This window comes from Plecotus auritus (assembly GCF_963455305.1).
Source record: "Plecotus auritus genome assembly, chromosome: 3".
Taxonomy (NCBI): Eukaryota; Metazoa; Chordata; class Mammalia; order Chiroptera; family Vespertilionidae; genus Plecotus; species Plecotus auritus.
In genome coordinates, this window is record NC_137772.1 from 218416668 (window position 1) to 218438750 (window position 22083).

At 44.0% G+C, this 22083-nt stretch overlaps 1 protein-coding gene across 2 annotated transcripts in view; it reads left to right on the top strand.

Moving 5' to 3' along the window:
- The first annotated feature begins 4398 nt into the window (after positions 1–4398).
- HMGXB4 (HMG-box containing 4) overlaps positions 4399–22083 on the top strand; it is a 29608-nt gene continuing 11923 nt past the window's right edge. Inside the window, exons 1-5 of one of the 2 annotated variants that reach the window (XM_080661835.1) lie at positions 4399–4482; positions 8966–9063; positions 9700–9848; positions 10095–10173; positions 11280–12235. In XM_080661835.1, coding sequence (XP_080517961.1) covers positions 9033–9063; positions 9700–9848; positions 10095–10173; positions 11280–12235 — 1215 coding nt within the window. In that variant the 5' untranslated portion in view covers positions 4399–4482; positions 8966–9032. Of the gene's footprint in view, positions 4483–8965; positions 9064–9699; positions 9849–10094; positions 10174–10280; positions 10396–11279; positions 12236–22083 lie in introns of those variants that run through there. The other variant, XM_080661836.1, reaches the window with a different exon arrangement.

Below are 22083 nucleotides of genomic sequence, written 5' to 3' on the forward strand. Positions count from 1 at the left end.
GGCCCATGGGGACTGCCAGCCTGAGAGAACAGAGCGAAGAGGGAGGGATTTGTATAGCAGGACCCAGTCGTCTAGAGGGCCACCTTCTGTCTGGCTGTTAGTGTTTTTTAACATGAGCCATGAATTTCTTCCTGTCTCTAAATGCAGTTTTCATTAGGTTCACTCCCAGTCAAAAGGGACCTGACTAATGTACTAATGTACATCCCTGCATCATCTCCCATCAGGCCTAGGAGACAGAAGCTGTTCAAAACACAGCTGAAAAGGGCAAAGCATGAAAAAAAAAATGGTCTGAAGAAAATGCCCAAATTAAGCACAACTGGATGGGCCATCCCCTGCTACCACCGTGCACTGGGCAGTGTCATTTGGGGCAGGTGGACCAGAGGACAACCCCAGCCCAGGGGGCACCACGCTTCATATATCTCAGATACCATGGCATCCTACTCACAAAACCCACTGTGACCAAGTCCCTCTCCATCTCAGGCTCCCATGAGGATCCTCCTTTCCCTCTTTCCAAGTTTCAGAAACAAAGGAAGTGCCCTAACCGGTTTGGCTCAGTGGATAGAGCATTGGCCTGTAGACTGAAAGGTCCCAGGTTCGATTCCGGTCAAGGGCATGTACCTTGGTTGTGGGCACATCCCCAGTAGGGAGTGTGCAAGAGGCAGCTGATCGACGTTTCTCTCTCATGGATGTTTCTAACTCTCTATCCCTCTCCCTTCCTCTCTGTAAAAAAATCAATAAAATATTTTTTTTAAAAAAAAGAAAAAAGAAACAAAGGAAGCATGATGGGATATTCCATAGAGGACATTTTTCCACTGAAGCTCAGAGGAAGGTCTTGTATCTCTTCCAGGAGGTACGACCTCCTGCCCCCGCCCTCCCCCCGCCCCGCCATTTCCGGCAGAGCTAGCACGCAGCACTCTTCTCACCAGAGAAGCGCCCCCCCCCCCCCATCACTATTTTAAAGAACACCCCTTCCCACCTCCACCCCCTCCTGGCATTTTTCTCCACCTTTGATCATCACCTAACAGGATATCTATTTACTTTCTGCCCCCCCCCTAACCCAACTAGACTAGAAGCTCCAGTGGGACAGAGACTCTCGATTTTGTTCACTGTCCTATTCTCACCGCCTAGGACAGTGCCTCATGTACGTTGTGTTTTCAATAAATAGTTGTTAAATGAATGGATGAGTGCACATGCAGTGATACAAGACCAGGAGCGAGTGAATGGGAAGAGCAGGATGAAGAGTGACCTGCCTCCAGGTGTACAGGACCTTAAAATGAGCAATACCATGCCAGTTCCATCCTCAGGTGGGATAAAAGGAAAGATGGGACACATGGGGCCCAGGGGCTTTCAGGTTCAAGCTAGCGATACAGATATTCTTTTTGCCTACCTAGCACCCATTCACCCTTCTGATAATATTCCCCGATTTTCCTTGAGTCAACCCTACTTTGAGGGCTGAGCATGTGACCTGATCTGGCCAATCACCCCTTTGCTTATAGTGACTGCTTTCTGTTTGGATACATGATCCGATTCAACAAGAAGAGTAATACCAGGATGCCCGCCAAAACAAATGGGGGAAAAGAAACCTTCTCTCCAGGGACACTGCTAGTAGTGAAGTATGGTAGCAACCATACTTGGGTAAGAATTGCTGTTTAATATTTTAACCTTGCTGTTTCGGGTTCTGTAGTCATTTAAAAGTTATGATGGTTTGAATATCCCATTGATTGTGATCTCACTGGTCATCGAAGCACATTCTTCTGGGACCCAGGCTACAGATAACTGAGTTTCGGTTGACTCACTGGTCCCGGAATCAGAACAGACCTTAAATTGCCTCAGTAGCTACAGATAATGCATTCCTGTTGACTCAGTGATCCCAGAATCTGGACAGCACAGTTATTCTAAATTGCCCAGGTGGTCCCAGATAATGTGTTTCTGTTGATTCAGTGATTCGTAAATACTTTAGATAACTAAGTTGTTCAAATTCTGCTTCTGTAAAAATGCTTTTTCGCGAAACAGGTTCCTCATTCCAGACCCAAAGATGTAATCGATACTTTTGTGATATGCTGCATATAAGCCAGAAGTGGCAAACTGTTCAGGGCTGCGAGGTCTGGAGCGCTTTTGCTCCCTCGTATGCCACCGGCTTTTAATAAATGACTCCATAATTCGACTTTTTGAGGCGTCCTTTGTAAGATGGAGGTTACACTACAACAGTAGTAAAGTCTGAGGCTCTTAGAGTCCCCACCGGGAACCTGGGAAGAAAGCCGACCCAGAAGAAAACACCCTAGAGAGAGGTCAAGAGACCCGAGTCCCTCCCTGGGATCCAGCCACGCCTAAAGGTACTGGACCATTCAATAGTGTCAGCCAAAACAACTCCTTTTCTGGAGAACTGCTTTGAACTGGGTTTCTGTCACTTACAACTGGAAACATTGTGACCACTATTTAAGAACAAGAGGGAAATACATTGTTAAGGCTTTTAAATACCTCACAGAGAAACCTAACGTCAGGCAATGTGTCCCAGAAGTGCAACCCCAGACCTTTTGGTGAAACTCACTGCCTATTTTTTTAGTGAGGAGGATGGTGATTGAGAAAAAGGATGCTAGTTTTGTTTATTACTAGAGGCCCGGTGCAAGAAACTCATGTGGGGGCTGGGGAGGGGGGGGGCGGGGAGGTCCCTCAGCCTGGCCTGCGCCCTCTTGCAGTCCAGGAGCCCTCGCTCCTTGCTGCCCGCCTGCTCATTGCTCCTTACTGCTTGGCTCGTTGCTTCTTAGCGATGCCGCAGACAGAATAGGCTCCCACCACAGTCGCTGCACTCACCAGCTGTGAGCCCAGCTTCTGGCTGAGTGGCGCTCCCCCTGTGGGAGTGCACTGACCACCAGGGGGCAGCTCCTCCGTTGAGCATCTGCCCCCTGGTGGTCAGTGAGCATCACAGCGACAGGTCGTTCTGGTCGTTCTGCCATAATGGTCACTTAGGCTTTTTTTTTTTTTTTTTAATATATTTTATTGATATTTTACAGAGAGGAAGGGAGAGGGATAGAGAGCTAGAAACATCGATCAGCTGCCTCCTGCAAACCTCCCACTAGGGATACGCCCGCAACCAAGGTACATGCCCTTGACCGGAATTGAACCCGCACCCTTCAGTCCTTTGGCCGACGCTCTATCCACTGAGCCAAACCGGTTTCGGCCGCTTAGGCTTTTATCATATAGATTTGCATTTACACTTTGGGAATAAATTCAACAACTTGCTCAAGCGTTTTAATATCTCAGCGTCTCACAGTTATAAGAGTAATAGTTAAATAAAACCCAATATTCTACTCAGTGCACAGGGAGGGAGACCATGCTATGGTAAAGAGAGCACTGAACCAAGAGTCCAATAATCTGGTTTCTTTCTCATCCTTATCTGATCTCTAATTGGCAGTGTGGTCTGAGACCAATCATTTTGCTTCCCTTGGTCTTAATTTCTAAGTATATAACATGAGCAGTATGATTACATCACCTTCAGGCACCTGTCCAATTCTGCAATGGCAAGCTCACTAGGACAAGGGTTTCTAATCTTTGATGGAATCCAAACCCCAGAAAAATACCCACGTGCATAAACACATAATTTTGCATAGAGATTCATGGAGTTCACAACTGTAAAAGCCAAACTGTATCTCTAATGTCTCTGCTCTACAGTAACCAGGACACTGCTGCTTGGATTCCCCTGGTGACAAGGAGCTCACTACCTTACAGAGTAGCCAAATACAATTAAACTGCTCTAGAAAAATGAATTCATCTTCATAGTGAACCCACTGGTCCAAATTCTCCAGAGGAAAACAGAAAAACCCATCTCTCTTCTGTGTATGACATTTCTTCATTTCTCTGAAGACTGTTTCTAACTTTGAAATGCAAATAATTTGTGAGGAGAAATGCAGACGATTGCCATGCAAATTATTCAACAGTGTGCTGTTATAAAAATAAGTTCTTCCGCCCCATCCCAGATATGCCAAACACCCAAATGTAGATGCTCTATTCCAAATAGGCACCACTACTATCAATGTGCATGGATCTAGGTTCTGCAAAGAGGGGAATTTCTGCATAAAAAACATCTTGAAGGAAACAGTAGAGTCTTTGGGAAAGAACGCTGCATTAAGAATCAGAAACCTTGGAGGAGTATCCTGCCTCCCACTCCAACTACCTGTGTATCGTTAGGCAAGTCCCTTAACCTCTCGGAGCTCGTTTCTCAACTGTAAACTGTGACAAAACCCACATCAGTGGGATGCGGTGAGGATTAACGCCAATTCTCCGTGGAAACTAGTCCCGGGGCTTAGCCAGCAGCGCGGTGCATTCGATGCGCTCGGCGCTCTCACACCGGCGGGATTCCCCTTCGGGTCGGAGCCTGCGCTCTGGGCTCGACTGAGCCTCCCTGGCCGCTCGCGCTTTTCTCTCCGGCTCCAAGATGGCGGCGGGCGGCGGCGCGGAGGCGGGATCCAGGCGAGCCGAGTGAAGGTAGCGGCGAGCGGAGCCCCCACGAGGCCGGGCTGAGCCCCCATCCCGAGGCGACAGCGGCCCCGCCCCGCCGCCACCCGCCGCCCAGGGCCCGCGACACCGCTCCGGGGGCGCCCCAGACCCGCTGCGGCCTAGCCCAGGGGCCGAGCCGGGGACTGGAGTAGCGGCCGCAGGCCGCCCCCGGCAAGGGGCTGGAGCGGGCCGAAGGAGGAAGGCGGGCGGGAGCTGTTCAAACGGGGAAGGCGGGAAAGCTGCGGGGCCGGGAGGGGGCGTGCGGCCGCCGCGGGGGCCTGCAGGCCGGGGCCGCCCCTCCCCCTGCCCGGCCGTCTCCGCCCTCGGGGGCGCCGGGAGGCCGCCGGGGACGCGGGAACCCGGGTCGGGGACGCGGCGCGGCTGGGGACCCGGGATGCGGGGTCCCCGGGACTGTCAAGTCGAACGGGCCCTGGAACCGGGGCGATGGGAGGGCTGGGTCCTCGCGGAGGAGAGGATGCAAGGAGGTTTCTTCTTTTCCTCTCCATAGAGCTTTGTTGAACTAGCTGTTGCTGCAAAACTGCCGGGAGAGCCCCATGGGTTTGCCGTGGGGACCGCAAAAGTGGTGGTCCTGGGGGCTCTGTGTATACATAGCCCGGCGTCGCGTGGACTCTTTGCGTGTGGCCCAGTTTGATCTTCTCCGCAAGGGCCCATTTCCCCCCACAGCTATTACTTGTAGATTCGTTCACTTTATTCGATATCACGCAGAAGAGGAGCAACATCGACCTGCCTTCTTTCCGATGGTTGAGCTGGTGGCTGGTTATGTCTCCTCATAGAATAAATAAATAAATAAATAAATAAATAAGCTGGATCCAGAGTAAAGCCTGTTGATGGGAGGAGGCTTGCCCAAAGGTGTATTGCCGGTGTCTTGGAAATGTGTGTTGCCCGCCGATCTGTGCGGTGGTCGTGGTTCCGTTTCATTGCACGGGGATGAGGGGATTGGGTCCCCACCCCGGGCTGGGGGCATCTCGGCAGTTTCCAGAGCTGGCAGGGGCTGTGAGTGCTGCATAGGTAGGTTCTTGGAGAAGGGAGTGGCAAAAACTCCGAGTCGCTCTGTGCTGAGATTGGAGGAGATCTGGACAAAAAATGAGAAGACATCACCTGCTCCTACCCTAAGAAGTAAGGACAGCAGAAATACAGAGACTGGCAGCGGCTGGAAGTGCGTCTTCCCTGCACCGACTGGCCTTTGAAGTTCCCGAAAGGAGTTCTGGGAGAAGAGAACACAGTCTTGGACAAGGCGCTCCTCCTGGACTGGACCTGGATTTCGGGATTTCGCTTGCTGCCTGGTTTCAGGGGCTTACTTTGTTCGCTCTGTCAATATTCATTTGCATTCTCGGCTGAAGAGGCTTGGTAGGGATGGCTTAGATTACCTCAAGAAAAGCCCCTAATGAAACTTTTTTATCTTTTCAGTATTTAACACTTGGACTTTCAAAATGACAAAGTACTACTGGAGATTTTGGATTTTCCCTAATTACTTTGGTAATCCACAAAGCTGTGCCTGAACATGACTCCAATACTTACTGCGAGAAGAGAAGCTCTGCCTCCACTTTTTTACATCCTGAAAAGTCCCAAAAGAGCCATTTAACAATTTGCACATCTTATAAACTCCAAAACTGTAGAATTCAATAGAATGGGTGTTAACACCTGTTTTACATTTGCCAACACTTTAATGTCAACTTTCATTAATCCTCACAATCTGCTGCCTAACCCTGAACTCTTAATTTATCATGGATAATATCCAAGATTCGGAAGGAATATGGGGAATCATCAGATCTTACATATATGTGTTGCCCTAACTCTGCCTTTCTTGCACACTGTTGCTTGAGACTTCTTTATCTGGTTTCATCTTCTTAAGTTAGCAACCAAAACTAACCCCTAGGCTGCAATAATATCCTGATTTTAAAGTACTTAGAAAGTTAGGCTCCATCAGTTGCCTGGCTGTGTGACATAGTTCATTCATTGTGTTTAATTATTGTTTTTTTTAAGCTTGTGGCTGCCCCAATATTTTAGTGAACTGGACTTCCTTCAGGCCTCATTCTCTTTTTTTTAATGGGTTATTTAATCCTATAATTTATAAAATGCTCTTCAGTGTTTTTTATGGAAATTTAAATAGTAGCAGGCCTAATTCTAATACATATCGTGCCTTTGAGGATCAGCTTCTAATTTTATGTTCCCTTTCACACCTTAAATTCACTGATTGTTTTTCAAAGCAGTTAGTTATGTGATGGAGAGCACTTTTTCATAATGCAGTAAGAGGCCAGTGTTTTCTCTTAGACTGTCTTCAGAGGTACTTCTATTTTGACAATTGCTCAACTCTTATGTTAGTTTTGATGTTACCAAAGGGAAGACCTGGTTATAAGGCTCCGGACCTGCCTCAGCTTCATATTGAAGTGCATTTTGTTATTGACAACAGATGGTGGCCATATTGATGATGTTGAATAGTTAAGATTTTTATTCCCCATTTCTCAAACATTCTTTGCCAAAATTCATTTGGCAGGGGAAACATTTAACTTAAAGTCTAAAGTAGCGGTATCTCTTTGGCGTTATCATCCTATGAAAACGAATGGGATCTATATATTTTTCTGATAAACTCAATATTTCAGGGCCAATGAGATGATATGCTATTTTCAAATGAATGGCTATAATTCCCTATGACATTCCCCCTCCCCTCACCCCTTTTGGATTTAGTGCCACTTGGGTGGAAAGAGGAGGACAGTAATTTCTATTGGAGAAAGTTTAATGCTAAACATTAAAAACTGGCTACATTATGTACCTTGCCTCCTTATATTTGTACATGAGACCTAACTTTATATCCCCTTCATTTCCTTAGAAAAGGCCTTTGAGCAAGCAGTTTTTCAGTTTATCTTTAAAATAATTCAGTTCATTTTGTTGTTTTTTCTTCACTCTAGCTTCTCTTACCTTGACCAAGGCCACTCTTCATTCCACTTCTTAGAAAAGTAAAGAAGTGCTTTTTTATGTTTCTTAATCTTGGAAATTGTTCTGGGTAATACTTCTTTTTTCTTTGTACTTTCAAATTAGGCAAATCTGTGCATTGTATTTTATCTGACTGGTGCTATTAAGTTGAAAATTTCCCTTGTTAATGAATTCATCTTTTCTTTTACAAAAGTTACATATTTCAGTATTATCCACACCTACACAAAGGGATTGGCAATGTCTCATTGAAGTGTCCTTCAGCATTTCTAAATTCCATTGTAGTAATGCAGGTAAAATAAAACTTAAATGACCAATCAGATCAACTTTTAAGCATTTCTCTAACTGGATGAGAACATTTTCAGTATATTTAGTATATAATTTTTTAATTTCCTGCAAAGGAATTGTGACATTGCCTGTCCTTAAAGTATTTGAAGAACTTTATCTTAGTGTGTAGTTCACAGATTGTTATCTTCAAAGTCAAAATGGACATGTAAACGTAAATGCCAAAAAATAATAACAAATTCAAGACAAAATTTGTATATTACAGTAATTTTTCAAATTAGTGAAAATCTTAATGATCATCAATATTTTGTCACCAGTTGACAAATATTCATTCTTCCTTATTTTCACCTAGCCTTTAAAATGTTAAAGGCTTGATAGTGTTGAAAGCTGTCATAGGGCCAACTAATATAAGAAGTGTACCTATTTTTACACTTCTGTGATTTGAGCAAATTCATATAGCGTAACAAAATCCATGCGAAAAATATCCTTCAGCCCTAGCTGGTTTTGCTCAGTGGATAGAACATCGGCCTGTGGACTTAAGGGTCCCAGGTTCCATTCTAGTCAAGGGCATGTGCCCAGGTTGCGTGCTCGATCCCCAGCACTGGGTGTACAGGAGGCAGCCGATCAATGATTCTCTCTCATGATTGATGTTTCTGTCTCTCCCTCTCCCTTCCTCTCTGAAATCAATAAAAATATTTATTTAAAAAATATATATATATATGCTTCCAAGATCTTTAATATCTCTAATGTCATCGTTATATCTGTCTAAATGGCAATGCAGTAGATTTTAGCCTGTTGCCAATCCAAATGGTAGGACTTTGTGGTCTCAGATGTGTGGTGCAATCTGTCTTCCTCCGCATCCTGCTTTATCTGCATTTCGTAACCATGTTGAACCTATCCCTCTGACTTAATGTCGGTGTTTACTCTCAGTGTTATCAGTCCTGTTGGCATTTCAGAAATTCTCATTAATTTTGAAGTAATTTTTATGTGGGAGGTATTTTATATACTTCCTCAAACAACAACTTTAATTCATGAATCAAATCAAATTAAGGCAAGTGCACTTCCGACAGTTTCAACCCCACTATATTTACAAACAGAATGAGGAGGTGACAAAACACTCCTTTATTTCTTGCTGCCCTTCCAGTCTGCCCTTGGATCACCACGCATTTCCACCTGGAAGGTTGCATCTCCACAGTGATTTCGCATTACAGGAAGGTTTTCCTTCTTTGTTTCTCAGGCCTGGTCCTGTAGACGGGAAGGAGCCTGGACACAGTGACACTTCTCAAAGGCCCTGCAGGAACGCCATGGCTTATGATGACGCCGTGAAGAAAGAAGGTATGACCCCTTAATCTGAGAAGCATTTCAAAGGGTGTGTCCTCTTCAATCCTTGCAGCCCATGGACCTAGAGACCAGGACTGGCCATCACAGCCTGGACTCCCAAGTGATGATCCAGAGCACTGTTAAGCCTCCACGTCATCCCCAGACCCCAGACTGGGCCCATGGAACGAACACCAATACAGGGTTCCAACACAAGAGTCTGAAATGTAGTGTGTTGGGGCGATCCCCTGCAGCACTCGTGGTCCTTGCCAGCTCAATGTGCAGGAGTCTGGGGGTAGGCGTCACACATTGGACTCCCACAGAGCAGCACAGCACGTGAATCCTTATTCTTTTCAGCCTTACCTCTGCAAGTCGGTGTCCACCTGCCACGTCACAACTGAGAACCATGTCTGAGAATGCACACTGGGCCTTTGCATAGCATAGACGTATTGCTTCTTCAGGTTTGATTCTTGTATTTGCAGCCAGGTCTTCAAGAAATAGTCTTGTCTCCTTGGACTTAGTGTTCCAGTGGACTTACTGAAACTCCCTTTGAATTTGGAAATGGAGAGACAGTTGCGTTACAGATGTGATTTGCTTGTTACTTACTTGACTTTCTCATTCCCTTTCCTTTCCAAATGAACCTGTGCTTCTCAGAGTGCTTTGACGGTGACCACAGCTTTGAGGACATAGGACTAGCCGCTGGCAGAAGCCAACGAGAGAAGAAGCGTTCTTACAAAGATTTTTTAAGGGAAGAGGAAGAAATCGCTGCTCAGGTCAGGAATTCTTCCAAGAAGAAGTTAAAGGTAAATTCTAAACATTTGAATTAGGGAAGTTTTAAACTTATCACATATCATATTTCCTAATAGTTGGAGAAAGAATTTCTTTTAAAAGCTTTTAAAAAGAAAAACAAACATTTTAATACCTAGTTTTATTATTTTCTATTTTACTTTGTTTTCCAAAGTCAGAAATCATCGAAAAACAAGATTGGTTCCAAGCTACTTCTGCCTCATCATCTTATTCATTGGCCAATTCTTCCTCTTTAATTCCAGGATAGTGAATTTTACTTCTTGGGGACGGACACGCACAAGAAGAAGAGGAAGCACTCTTCTGATGATTACTACTATGGAGGTAAGGATGGGAAAGGGCAACAGGTGGGACAAACACATCACTGGTTCTTGGAGTCGGGGTAGGGGAAAGGGATCCAGATGTTGCTGACTCAGTGGCCTATTTAACAGGACAGTGGTTCTTGTTCTGAGTGCCGATAAACCAGTGTGAAGGAGGAGAGAGGTGGAGGGCTGGTATTTTGGAGGCTTCAGCATAGAAGAACAGTCTTCATTTGTGATACACCAGGTACCAGGTTCCTTCTCTCCCCAATCACCCACTTATCTTGTGCCCAATGTTATCTAGCATCCCTTTTGCCATAAGTAGTCCTGGGCCCTCTGGCCTGCACCTATGGGTTAATTCTCAATCCAGTGAACATCTGCTCACAGACCACCTTTTCTTAGCTGTATTATGCACACAGCTGACAAGACTAACTCTTTACTAGAATGGGTTTGTCCTGAACACAGAAACAAACATACTCTGTTTGCAGTAAACCTAAATTGTAACTCTAGTTGACCCTTGAACAACGTGGGGGTTTGGGGCACTGACGCCCGCACAGTTGAAAATCCACATATAACTTTGACTTCCCAAAAACTTAGCTAATAATAGCCTATTATTGACCAGAAGCCTTACCAATAACATAAACAGTCAACACATATTGTGTATGTTATATGTATTACATACTTTACTTTTACAATAAAGTAAGCAAGGGAAAAGACAATGTTATTAAGGAAATCATAAGCAAGAGAAAATACATTTATAGTATTTAGTGAAAAATATCTGCATATAAGTGGACCCGTGCAGTTCACACCATGTTGTTCAAGGGTCACCTGTCCTCATAATCCCACAGCTACAGTCTCTTCTGGGTATGCTCTCTGTGGTTGCTGGTGAAGACTCAGTGAAGAAAAACAACTGTAGTGGCGAGAACTGTCTCCAGGGTCAGAGGCAGAGTCTACCAGGCCAAGAAGCACATGGGCATCCTCTCTGAATGTTAGGAATCAATTGAAGGACCTCCCCTTAAATCATTCCTGTCGGCTTCTTTCTCACGTTAGTTGGGTGTTTCGGGGGGGAGAGGGGAAACTTGTTGGAAGTTGCTTTGTCCCATGGACACTACTTCTCTTGATTATTTCTAGATATTTCGTCTTTGGAATCGTCACAGAAGAAAAAGAAAAGGTCCAGCCCGCAAGCTGCTGATACAGCTATGGACCTGCTGAAAGCTATCACTTCCCCGCTGGCCGCAGGCTCCAAGTCCTCCAAGAAGACAGGGGAGAAGTCCTCTAGCTCTTCTAGCCACTCGGAGAGTAAAAAGGACCACCACAGGAAGAAAATAAGTGGAAGCAGTGGGGAACTGTCCCTGGAGGATGGGGGCTCCCACAAATCCAAAAAAATGAAACCGCTCTATGTGAATACTGAGACACTGACCCTCCGTGAGCCTGACGGTTTAAAGATGAAGCTCATCCTCTCACCAAAGGAGAAGGGAAGCAGCTCGGTTGAAGAGGAGTCTTTTCAGTACCCCTCTCAGCAAGGGGCTGTGAAAAAGTCCTCTAAGAAATCGGCTCGGGATGAGCAAGGTGCTTTACTCCTAGGACACGAGTTACAGAGCTTTCTGAAAACAGCCCGGAAGAAGCACAAGTCATCCTCAGACCCACATTCGTCTTCTGGCCCTGAAGGCTGTGGGTCTGATGCCTCCCAGTTCCCAGAATCCCACAGTGCTAATCTGGATCTTTCAGGGCTTGAGCCTATCCTGGTAGAATCAGACTCAACCTCTGGAGGGGAGCTAGAGGCTGGTGAGTTGGTGATAGATGATTCTTACCGGGAAATCAAGAAGAAAAAGAAGTCAAAGAAAAGCAAAAAGAAGAAGGACAAGGAGAAGCATAAGGAGAAACGCCATTCCAAGTCCAAGAGAAGTTCAGGACTTTCTGCTGCAGTGGTGGGAGAGATCCCCATGACTCCTGGCCCTCCTCCCGCCATCCCCTACCCTGGAGCAGCTGCCCCTCCCCCACCGCTTCCTGGCCTCCACACTGATGGGCATAGTGAGAAAAAAAAGAAAAAAGAGGAAAAGGAGAAAGAGAGAGAACGAGGAGAAAAGGTAAAACATTTTTTAAGGTGTGGCGGGGTTAGATGAAGCAGGGCCCTGGCTTCAAGTGGTTGGAGCATCATCCCACGCATAGAAGGGTCACTGGTTCGATACCGGGTTCGGGGCGTGTACGGGAGGCAACTAACTGATCCATGTTTCTCTCTCACATTGATGTTTCTTTCTGTCTCTCTAAAATCAGTTAAAAAAAAAAAAAAAGAAACACACACATATCCTCAGGTGAGGACAGAGAGAGAGAGGGAGAGAAGCAGGTTTGTCCTTGATAGTAGTAGGTAGATGTGGAAATAAGCAGCCGAGGTGAACCACTGGGAATGTAGCAAGGTCAGTCTCTGGGAATGACACAAAGTATAAAACATTACCAATGGCTGAGTCTGTCTGATAAAACACAGCAATCTTAATCATGGTTTTTCTTCATGGAGTAGTTGTCCCATTGTGTCAAGCATAGGTAGGGTGGTCAGAGAAAGCTTAAAGAAGAAGAAGGAGGTCAGTGGAAGGGAATGCATGGAGGCAGAGAGATGTTTAGGAAGTAGCATTGCAGAACTACTGAATTCCAGTCCTGTGTTTCTAGCTGCCTGATATATCTTTCTACCTGAATGGCTTGGGTAGTTCACACCCCCAAACCTGCATCTCCTCCTTTATCTCTCTCTGTAGTCCCCATTTCCTGCCACTGAACCCAAACTCAAAACTATGTGCTTACATGCACTGTGTGGGAACTGAACTTCTTTCCCGTACATTCTTACCACCGTTCCTCTGCTCATTTTCTTCTAAGCCCTCCTTCCCCTTCTCACATGTTGAAGCTGTGCATTCCCTTCAAGACTTAATCAAATGCCACCTCTTCTAAGACATCCAGACCCTCCTGTCAGAATTAACTTCTTGATTGATTTGAGAGAGACAGAGAGACATCTATTTGTTGTTCCACTTATTTATACATTCATTGGTTGCTTGTATGTGCCCTGACTGGAGATTGAACCCACAACCTTAGCATATTGGGACCTCTAACCAACTGACTAACCCAGCCAGGACCAGAATTAACTTCTGAACTCTCGCAACACCTTGCGGTCTCTCCCTTCCTGCACTTACTGCCATCGTTGTACATGTTCCATTTCCCCTGTTAAAGACTATTAGCTTCTTACAGGTGCTTTAACTCCACAGGGGCTGTTTTAGTCACCTTAATAGTGCCTTCAATTCCTTTATGTCCTTGGTAAGCATTTTGTGATATGTCAGATGAGTGAATATGTTGATGAAAACATGTGTTGAAAAACGCAGGTTGGGAGCAAATGGTAGAGAGTTTTAAATTCCAAAATAAAGGATTTGGCAGTGGGCACTTGGGGGTTATGAGCAGGGTTTAGATATGCTCTAAACCAGCAGTTGCCAACCTTTCAGACCTCACAGACCTCCAGTGGTCGGCGGACCACCGGTTGGCGACCACTACTCTAAATGATAATTTCAGAATAAAGTGATAGAGCTGTACCAGGTGCTTTAGACTGAAGAGAGACTTGAGACAGACAACCCAGAACTTATTCTAGTCCAAAATCAGTTGTCAAAGCTGATAGAAATAAAATGGGAGACAGGTTCAGGAGCGACTGAAGGGAAAACTGACATGGTCTGGCCACTGGGCTTGGATCTGGGAACCCAGAAATACAAATGAGCATAAAGATGTGCCTTAAGGTTTTGAACCTGAGTACCTTGGAAAATAAAATTATAATCTCCTCAGGGGTAGGGAGTTATTTTAATTTCCCCCATGTGGCTAGCAGTTGCTGGTGAAAAAGAATTATAGTTAAGGCAAAAGTCTTATTATGAGTCAGTATTTGATTGTGACTGTCCAAACCCGAAGCAGTCATACTTTGAATGTAATAATTTATCCAACAAATATTTATGGGACACATACCGTGCTTTTTAAACTTCTATGAAGCTTTAAACAAATATCCTTTCCTGGGTTTTGTTTCAGTATAAAAAAGAACTACCTACAAGTCCACCTACAGGTAGAGAGAAATGTTTCAGGAATCCTGTTCCCTCAGTTGACAGTGAGCAGAGACTGGAGAGCCAACTGTAGAAATGCTGAAGGTCTCTGCCCCCTTTTTCCCTTAGAGTCTATGACCAGGACTGTAATCAAAATAGGAAGCAAGAAGACTGGCTGGTTTGGGAGAAGAGAAGTTAGGTTTACAGTTAAGATACAAGCATCAAGCCAAAACCGGTTTGGCTCAGTGGATAGAGCGTCGGCCTGCGGACTGAAAGGTCCCGGGTTCGATTCCGGTTAAGGGCATGTAACTTGGTTGCGGGCACATCCCCAGTAGGAGGTGTGCAAGAGGCAGCTGATCGATGTTTCTCTCTCATCGATGTTTCTGACTATCTATCCTTCTTCCTTCCTCTCTGTAAAAAATCAATAAAATATATTTTAAAAAAAAAAGATACAAGCATCAAGAGATTCGGCATATCTAAGTGGTTAAGATAGTGAGCTGTGGAGCCAAACCACTTGGGATCAAATCCTGGCTTTGCCACTGACAAGCTCTGCGATGTTGTACAAGCTACCCAGCTTCTCCATCTGTAAGCTGGGGGTGGTAATGGACCCTAACAGGACCCTTAAAGATTGAGTGAGATAATGCACGGGGATGTGTTTAGGGCTTCCGTATGGCAGGGTGCCACAGCAAACTCAAAGGGGCACCATTAGATATTTTAAATATATTAAATTTTCTAAAGAAACAGCAGTACTTGACATCTGTCAGAAACCTTGTGAATTACTAGCTCAAAGTAACTCAGTTTCAGTATCTTATGCACATTTCTTTTAATTAAGCCACATCTTTTCAAAGCTGGGTTTTCTGTAATTGCTCTGATCAAAAGCAAGTACCATGTGAAAACTCACGTAGGCACCATGAACCAACAGAGTTTGGGAACTTTGGCTTTGCACAATGCTCAGCACATTAGTGGGCATTTCATAAATATTAGTTGTTATAATCATCTCACTAGAATTTCCAGAGAGCCATGGAAACGCGAGACCTAGAACTCAGTAGAACGGTTGAAACTAGGGTTAGAAGTTGGATGCTCCTGTGCAGTAAATGAAATATGTGAGTGGACGGGAGGAGATAGAGCCCAGAGCAGAATCTTACAGAACTCTCACCTGAGAGCACTGGTGAAGGAAGAGGGATTGTGTTGGAGGAAAACCAGAGACGGGTCAGTGTCACGGAAGTGAGGAGACGGGCAGTCTCGGAGGAGATGGTCTCATGTAGGGAGGACAAATGAGGAAGAATAGGAGCCAGATGGGCGGAGTTCAGGAATAGTGAGAAGCGAAGGCAGCAGGGGTGGAACTCTTACTGGAGAATTTTGACTGATAGAAAGAAGGGAAATTGGACTATCTCCCTGGTGACAGGTAACATTTTCAGTGTTGAGTTCTATGTGGGAAGTGGGTGTTTTTGCTTGCTTGCTTGCTTGTATCTTTGTTGTTGAATCTTGCTTTCTAAGAAGGAGCAGAGAAATCACACGGTAATTTTTTTTTAGCACAGCAGTTTTTAATTAAAGGAAAAGTTTCATATATACCAAGTAAGAAAAATTCTAAAACAATCAAATTTTAAGATTAAGAAGGTATACATTTTTGGTGTCAAAAACAAGAAACATTCCCCCCAAACATGACTTTTCTACAAAGCTAATAGCCAGAAAAGTAAAAAAGCGGAATCTTACTTTCCTGAATGTATTTCTCTTATTAAGTACAGAAAAGTGGTTATATGTTCACTATTTACTAACATACTCAGCTAAACTCACTGGGCAGCCTTGAGCATTCCTTGTGTTACTTATCCAGGATTACTTTTTAATATATGACTTCCTCTGGTGTATCTGTTTGCTCGTTTGTACTGTTTTCCGTTTATTCAGGACATACAAGTGGCTGATGAAACCATAAAACATGGTTCACTGATTGTAACTAGAGAATAAAAGAGCTCACTGCAAATGTGAGCAGGGTTATTCTCTGCAAGATTCATCACGTGGTAGTATCTTAATGACTCCCCTTAAATCATCCCACTAGAGTGGAAGTTTTTGTGTGTATTAGGAGGCACAGGACATGGTAACATTTCAAAGTTTTATTAAATCAACAAAGCCTGTCCACTGCCACTCAAAATAATGTTGCCCCTTCAGAGACGTGCCCTTTAGTTAAATGTATGTTTCCAGAATGTCCACATTTTCTCTAAGCAAACGAAGGCTAGCCAGGTGGCCTACCGCCTGGCACACCCAGGCATTGTTGCCACTCTGCTAAGCTAAATTCTGAGCTATAATTAGACTTGTGATGGTGCTGTGTACATTCTCTACTGGTAAGACTGAAGCTGAACAACAGCAGTAAGTGGTGAAAGCCAGTAACTACCATCTCTTGAGTGCCTGCTATGTGCCAGGCTTTCCTAGGCATTTTACAGGCATAGCGGTCTTGACTGGTAGGTACCATTTGGCAGAGGAGAAAGCTGAAAAGGCGTGGAGCCAGAATTTTAACATAGGTTTCTTTAACCGCAAACCTGTATTCTTTCCATCCTGCCATATGCCTTTTTAAAACTTTAAGACATGGCTGCCCAGAGCCATAATACATTTTGACAAAGCTAAAAGTAGGTCGGTTGTAGGTCAGAGGAAACCAATATAGTGTGCTGCTGTCTGAGATTAGTCCTACTAAGACATAGGTAAAGATGTTTTTAAATTAAAGAGGCGGAGTATAATTATAATGAAAGCTTGGACTCAAATTCAGCAGACTTAGGTTCTTGTTCTGATACTTTGGCCTTGTCCTCTTGAGATTGCTTCCTCCCTTCAAATGAGGTTATTGAGACTAAATGAGGCGATACACGGAACACACTTAGCACAAGGCTCGGCTCAGTAAATAGTTCTTTTACAATTACTGTTGCTTTCATCCTAAATTCTTCAAAAGCATAAAATGAAAGCATCTTTTTAAAATCTTTTCAACCACTAATCACATTAGACTAAACAAGGAAACTATGCTTTTATGGTTTAACACCCAGCTTTTAGGAAGCAAACTCTGCACTATCTCACCTATTTGGAAACAGTTAAGAACCAAGACAGGGTCTCTAAGGCGCAAAAGCAGATGTTATAAAGCAAGTTTCCTGCAGCTTCTGGGAGCACTTCAGGAGTGCTGGGGGAAGGAACATTGCCCAGAGATGAATCACGTGGCCTCTCTGAGCCTGTTCTTTGTGGAATAGTGCTCTAGAACTCAACTACTGCACTACAGGGTGTTGTGAAGATGGGATGAGGTAATACAAATGAGTGCACACTGGCCTTTCATGCACACCACTGAGTCTTTATTACTTACTCGGTACTCATGCATTGTGCCAGGCACTTGCCAGGTGCTGTGGACACTTTAAGATGAGTGGGATAGAGTCAGCCTTGGGTGTAGTAAGAGAGGTTGGAAAGTGTTCGGTGTGATGGACCTCAGCAGAGACAGGTGCTGAGGGAGCATGAGGAGAGCCTGGAGGTGTCAGAGAAGGTTTCCTGGAGGAGCTGTCATCTGAGCTGAATCTTGAGGCCAAAGATGAATTAAGGAAGAGAGTAGAGCTGAGTAAGAATTGGTAAATTACAATAGTAATGGCTATATTTGTAGAGGTTTTGGGTGTTTTTTTTAATATATTTTATTGATTTTTTTACAGAGAGGAAGGGAGAGGGATAGAGAGTCAGAAACATCGATGAGAGAGAAACATCGATCAGCTGCCTCCTGCACACCTCCTGCTGGGGATGTGCCCGCAACCAAGTTACATGCCCATGACCGGAATCGAACCTGGGACCTTTCAGTCCGCAGACCGACACTCTTGAGCCAAACGGGTTAGGGCAATATTTGTAGAGGTTTTACTCTAGAGCAGTGGTCGGCAAACTCATTAGTCAACAGAGCCAAATATCAACAGTACAATGATTAAAATTTCTTTTGAGAGCCAAATTTTTTAAACTTAAACTTCTTCTAACGCCACTTCTTCAAAATAGACTCGCCCAGGCCGTGGTATTTTGTGGAAGAGCCACACTCAAGGGGCCAAAGAGCTGCATGTGGCTCGCGAGCCTCAGTTTTCCGACCATGGCTCTGGAGTGTTCTCAGCACTACACTAAGTTTTTTAATCTATGGTATATCAGTGAATTTTTACAAGAACCCAATGAAGTGTCCATATTATCTCCATTTCACAGAAGTAACCCCAAAAAAGTGAAATTACCTGCCCCAGGACACACATCTATTTAGTGGCAGAGTAGGAATTTGAACCCAGGTTTTTCTGATGACAGGATCCATTCTCTTTCCACTATACAGAAAGTATTTAAATTGTGGTCAGTGCTGTATTATGAGAGATAGCAGAAGTACAGAGTATATTTTAGAAAGATTTCCATTCAGAATGGTCAAAATAAAAGCTTTGGTGTGAAAACCTTACTTTGCACCCTGTCCTTTAGCCAGATCAGACTGAGGGATCTCAGTCCAGTTCATTCGCAAAAGCATCAGTGGTTGTCATGGTTATGAGTATGGGCTCCAAAGCCAGACTGAGTTCAGATGCCGGCCCTGCCACTCCATAGATATATGACTGTGGATCTCCGTTTCCTCATGTTTAAAATGGCAGTGATGATGGCACCACCTAGTAGGGTTGTTAAAAGGCTTAATTTCCACTGATGTCTCGTACACTATTCGTATTAATGAAGAGATCGGACCCTGTCATCAGCAGAAGAAAGCCAGGTTCTATTTTTAAGATTTCTCAGTTATGTTTTGACTTAACCCTCAGAAAGTTTATCCTTTAAAAGCCATTTTTAAACTAGAGTCATGAGAAGGCTTAAGCGTAGTTTTTATCATATTCTCAGAGTTTAAGACCCCAAAGAGTTAATTAAGCAGGACTGTTTTATAAAGAGCATTAAGAAGTTGCTCTTTGAAAGATCTTGATACTGTGACAAATGTCTTCAAACATTTAAAAGTATGTTCTGGCTGTAAAATTACAACATTGTGAGTCACAGTAAGTGGACTTGTTACAAGTCATTTGCTACAATTAATACTAATGTATCCAAGTTTTCAAAATATTAACATTTTATTAAAGGGCAGTCCGTGTTATTCCAGATCCACTGTGGATCACTTGCAATACTTGCATGAGAAAGTCTGGACTGGAAATAACTGGCCTTGCCTTTAGAATCACGTGGGAATGTTTTGTATGTGTAGAGAGCATCCATTGTTTGTGTGTTTCCAACTACTAATTTATAAAAATGTCTGTGCCCTGGAAAAATTTTAACCATTCAGTTTAATTTGGAACTGTAGTGCAGACTGATGTTGCATCTTGCGCAATGATTAGATTCGAAGGTCAGCACATAAGGTGAAAGCTGTTAGTAAGAGTTTCCCTTGAAAATGCCCTAGGAAGACTCCACAATGAAGTGGAGGTTCTGAGTCCAACAGAATGCCAGCCCAATGCAGCTAGATTTCCTGTCTTCCGCACCAGTGAAGTCATTGGCATATTTGCAGGAGCCATCCTTTTATTATTTTTAATGTTAGCTACACTTGATTAGTAGTGAGTCGCACACCCTGAGAGAGACATACAGGAACTATCTGGGGAAAGCAGATTTATCCTCTTGCACACGCCAAGGAATAGGTTCTTGGAGAGGAATCCCCAGACTGATCAGTCCAGTCCTCACACATGCGTTTCTCTCTCTCTCTCTCTCTCTCTCTCTCTCTCTCTCTCTCTCTCTCAGCTAAATATAGAACTTGGGTAAGCTTGGTGTGTTGTGTGTGTAGTGCTGCTCCATTGTGTCTTATTAGAACACTTAGAGCATTTGGGGATGTGAAGCTGCTACAAAAATAATGAAGGAGAACTCTCTTTAAACAAGGCTGGCTTCCCCAACAGAAGAGTGAAAATGGGACCTTTACTATTTAAATGAAAAGTTTAAAGTAAAGGCCGTGTTGCTGTTTTGTGTGTGTGAAAAAGCTTGTATTGGCTTTTTGGGTGCCACAAGTTCTATTTTGAAAAAGGCAGGGAATAGAAAAGAACTCACAGTAGATTTCTATTGTAGCACAACAAATGACCACAGACTGGGCAGTTTAAAACAGCATTTCTTTATTATCTCCCCGAAGTCCAGCTAGGGCCCCCTGGGCTCTGCTCAGGCTCTCACAGACTGAGCCCGGGGGCCCCGTCCAGGTTCTCACCTGAGGCCAGGGGCTCTTCCAGGTGTTGGCAGCTCCTCAGGCTGGTGGCAGCGTTCAGTTTCTTGTCGTTGTGGAACTCATGGCACCTGTTTTCTTCAAGTCCAAGGTCAGCATCTTGTTTCCTTCATGGGCTCACCTAATAAGGTCAGGCCCACTGGATAGTCATAATGACTGACTCAGATTCACTCACTGGGGACCTTAATTCCACCTGCCATCTCACGTAAAATAATCGTGGGAGTCAGTATCCCATCGTAGTCACCGTCCTGCCCACACTCCAGGGGAGGGCATTAGACAGGCCTTGTAAACCAGGGGGCAGAAATCGTGGGAGCCATCTTGGATTCCTGCCTACCACATAAATAATACTACTGGGTACCTACTGAAGTGCCAAACACTGTCCGATTAAGTCCCACCTTTGAGTAAAAATGGCATTTTCCAAGTTTGACCTATAGGGAACTAAAACTCGGGGAAATGAAGTAATTTGTGTAACTAGTAAAGAGTATGATCAGGATGCTAACTTAGATCTGCTCGCCTCCAAAGCCCCGCTCTCCATTTTGCCACACTATCTCTGGTCAACCCTGTCCTTCTCCCTCCTTTCCAATATATTTGCTCTCCTCCAACCTCACAGTCTTGGCTGTAGGCCATCCTCACCCGTCCCTGGCACTATTGCAGCAGCCCCCTGCGTGGTCTCCCCTCCATCAGAAGAGCTCTCCACTTCTTATATGTTTTATTCAGGATCAAATAATTAGTTTAAGGGAAAGATGGCAGGCCTTTAAGCTCTAAAGTTCACTATTTTGTGCTGCTTAACTGCCTTAGAATGTGAGCTCATCCTCTTTACTCACCCTACCCAGTGCAGGTACTCAATAAATGCTAGCTTATTTTCTACATAACTGAATAAAGTCCTTTAGAGGAGTTTAAAGAGGAACACTTTCTTCAGTAAGTGGGTTTGGAGCTAATATATTGGCCAGGAGCTGTCTTTAATTTTGTAAAGTTTTAATTTTATGTTATAGCTGTAGATGGCCTGGGGGAATAGGGAGCATGAAAACTTTGACAGTACTATATCATGTTTGAGAAAACATTGTTAAAACTCCATGCGTGTTTAATAATATGACCAAATGAGCTATGAACTCTCTCAAGCATATACTCTTTTTATTGTCAATATTTAATAGTGAGATTGATTCTACAGTTGAAAAAGATGTGGCTAAGTATAGACTTCCACAAATTCTTTCATCATGTACTCCAGTAATTGGCAGGTCTATGGCTAAGCTATTTAAAAAGATTAGTTTAAAACTTTGAAGCTGAATTTGTAACAAATGTGCCACAATTTTCAGTGCTGTCTCATTGAAAGCACTTACTTTGGAAGCTATCAGGAAAGTTTCTGTTTCTCAGAATGGTTTCAGAATTGCTTTTGTTCATTATTTTTTAATTTTTCAATTATTTGACATACAGTATTATATTAGTTTTAGGTATACAACATAATGATTAGACATTTATGTAACTTACGAAGTGATCCCCCGGATAAGTTTAGGACCCATCTGACACCATACGTAGTTACTACAATATTATTCACTATATGCTGTATGTATTTTACATCCCATGACTGTTCTTATATTTGTGCTTCTTAATCCCTTCCCTTTTGTCACCTATCCTCCAATCCCCTCCCATTTGTCACCCATCAAAAATTAGAATTCCTTTTTGGAATTAAAGTCAGAGCCATCAC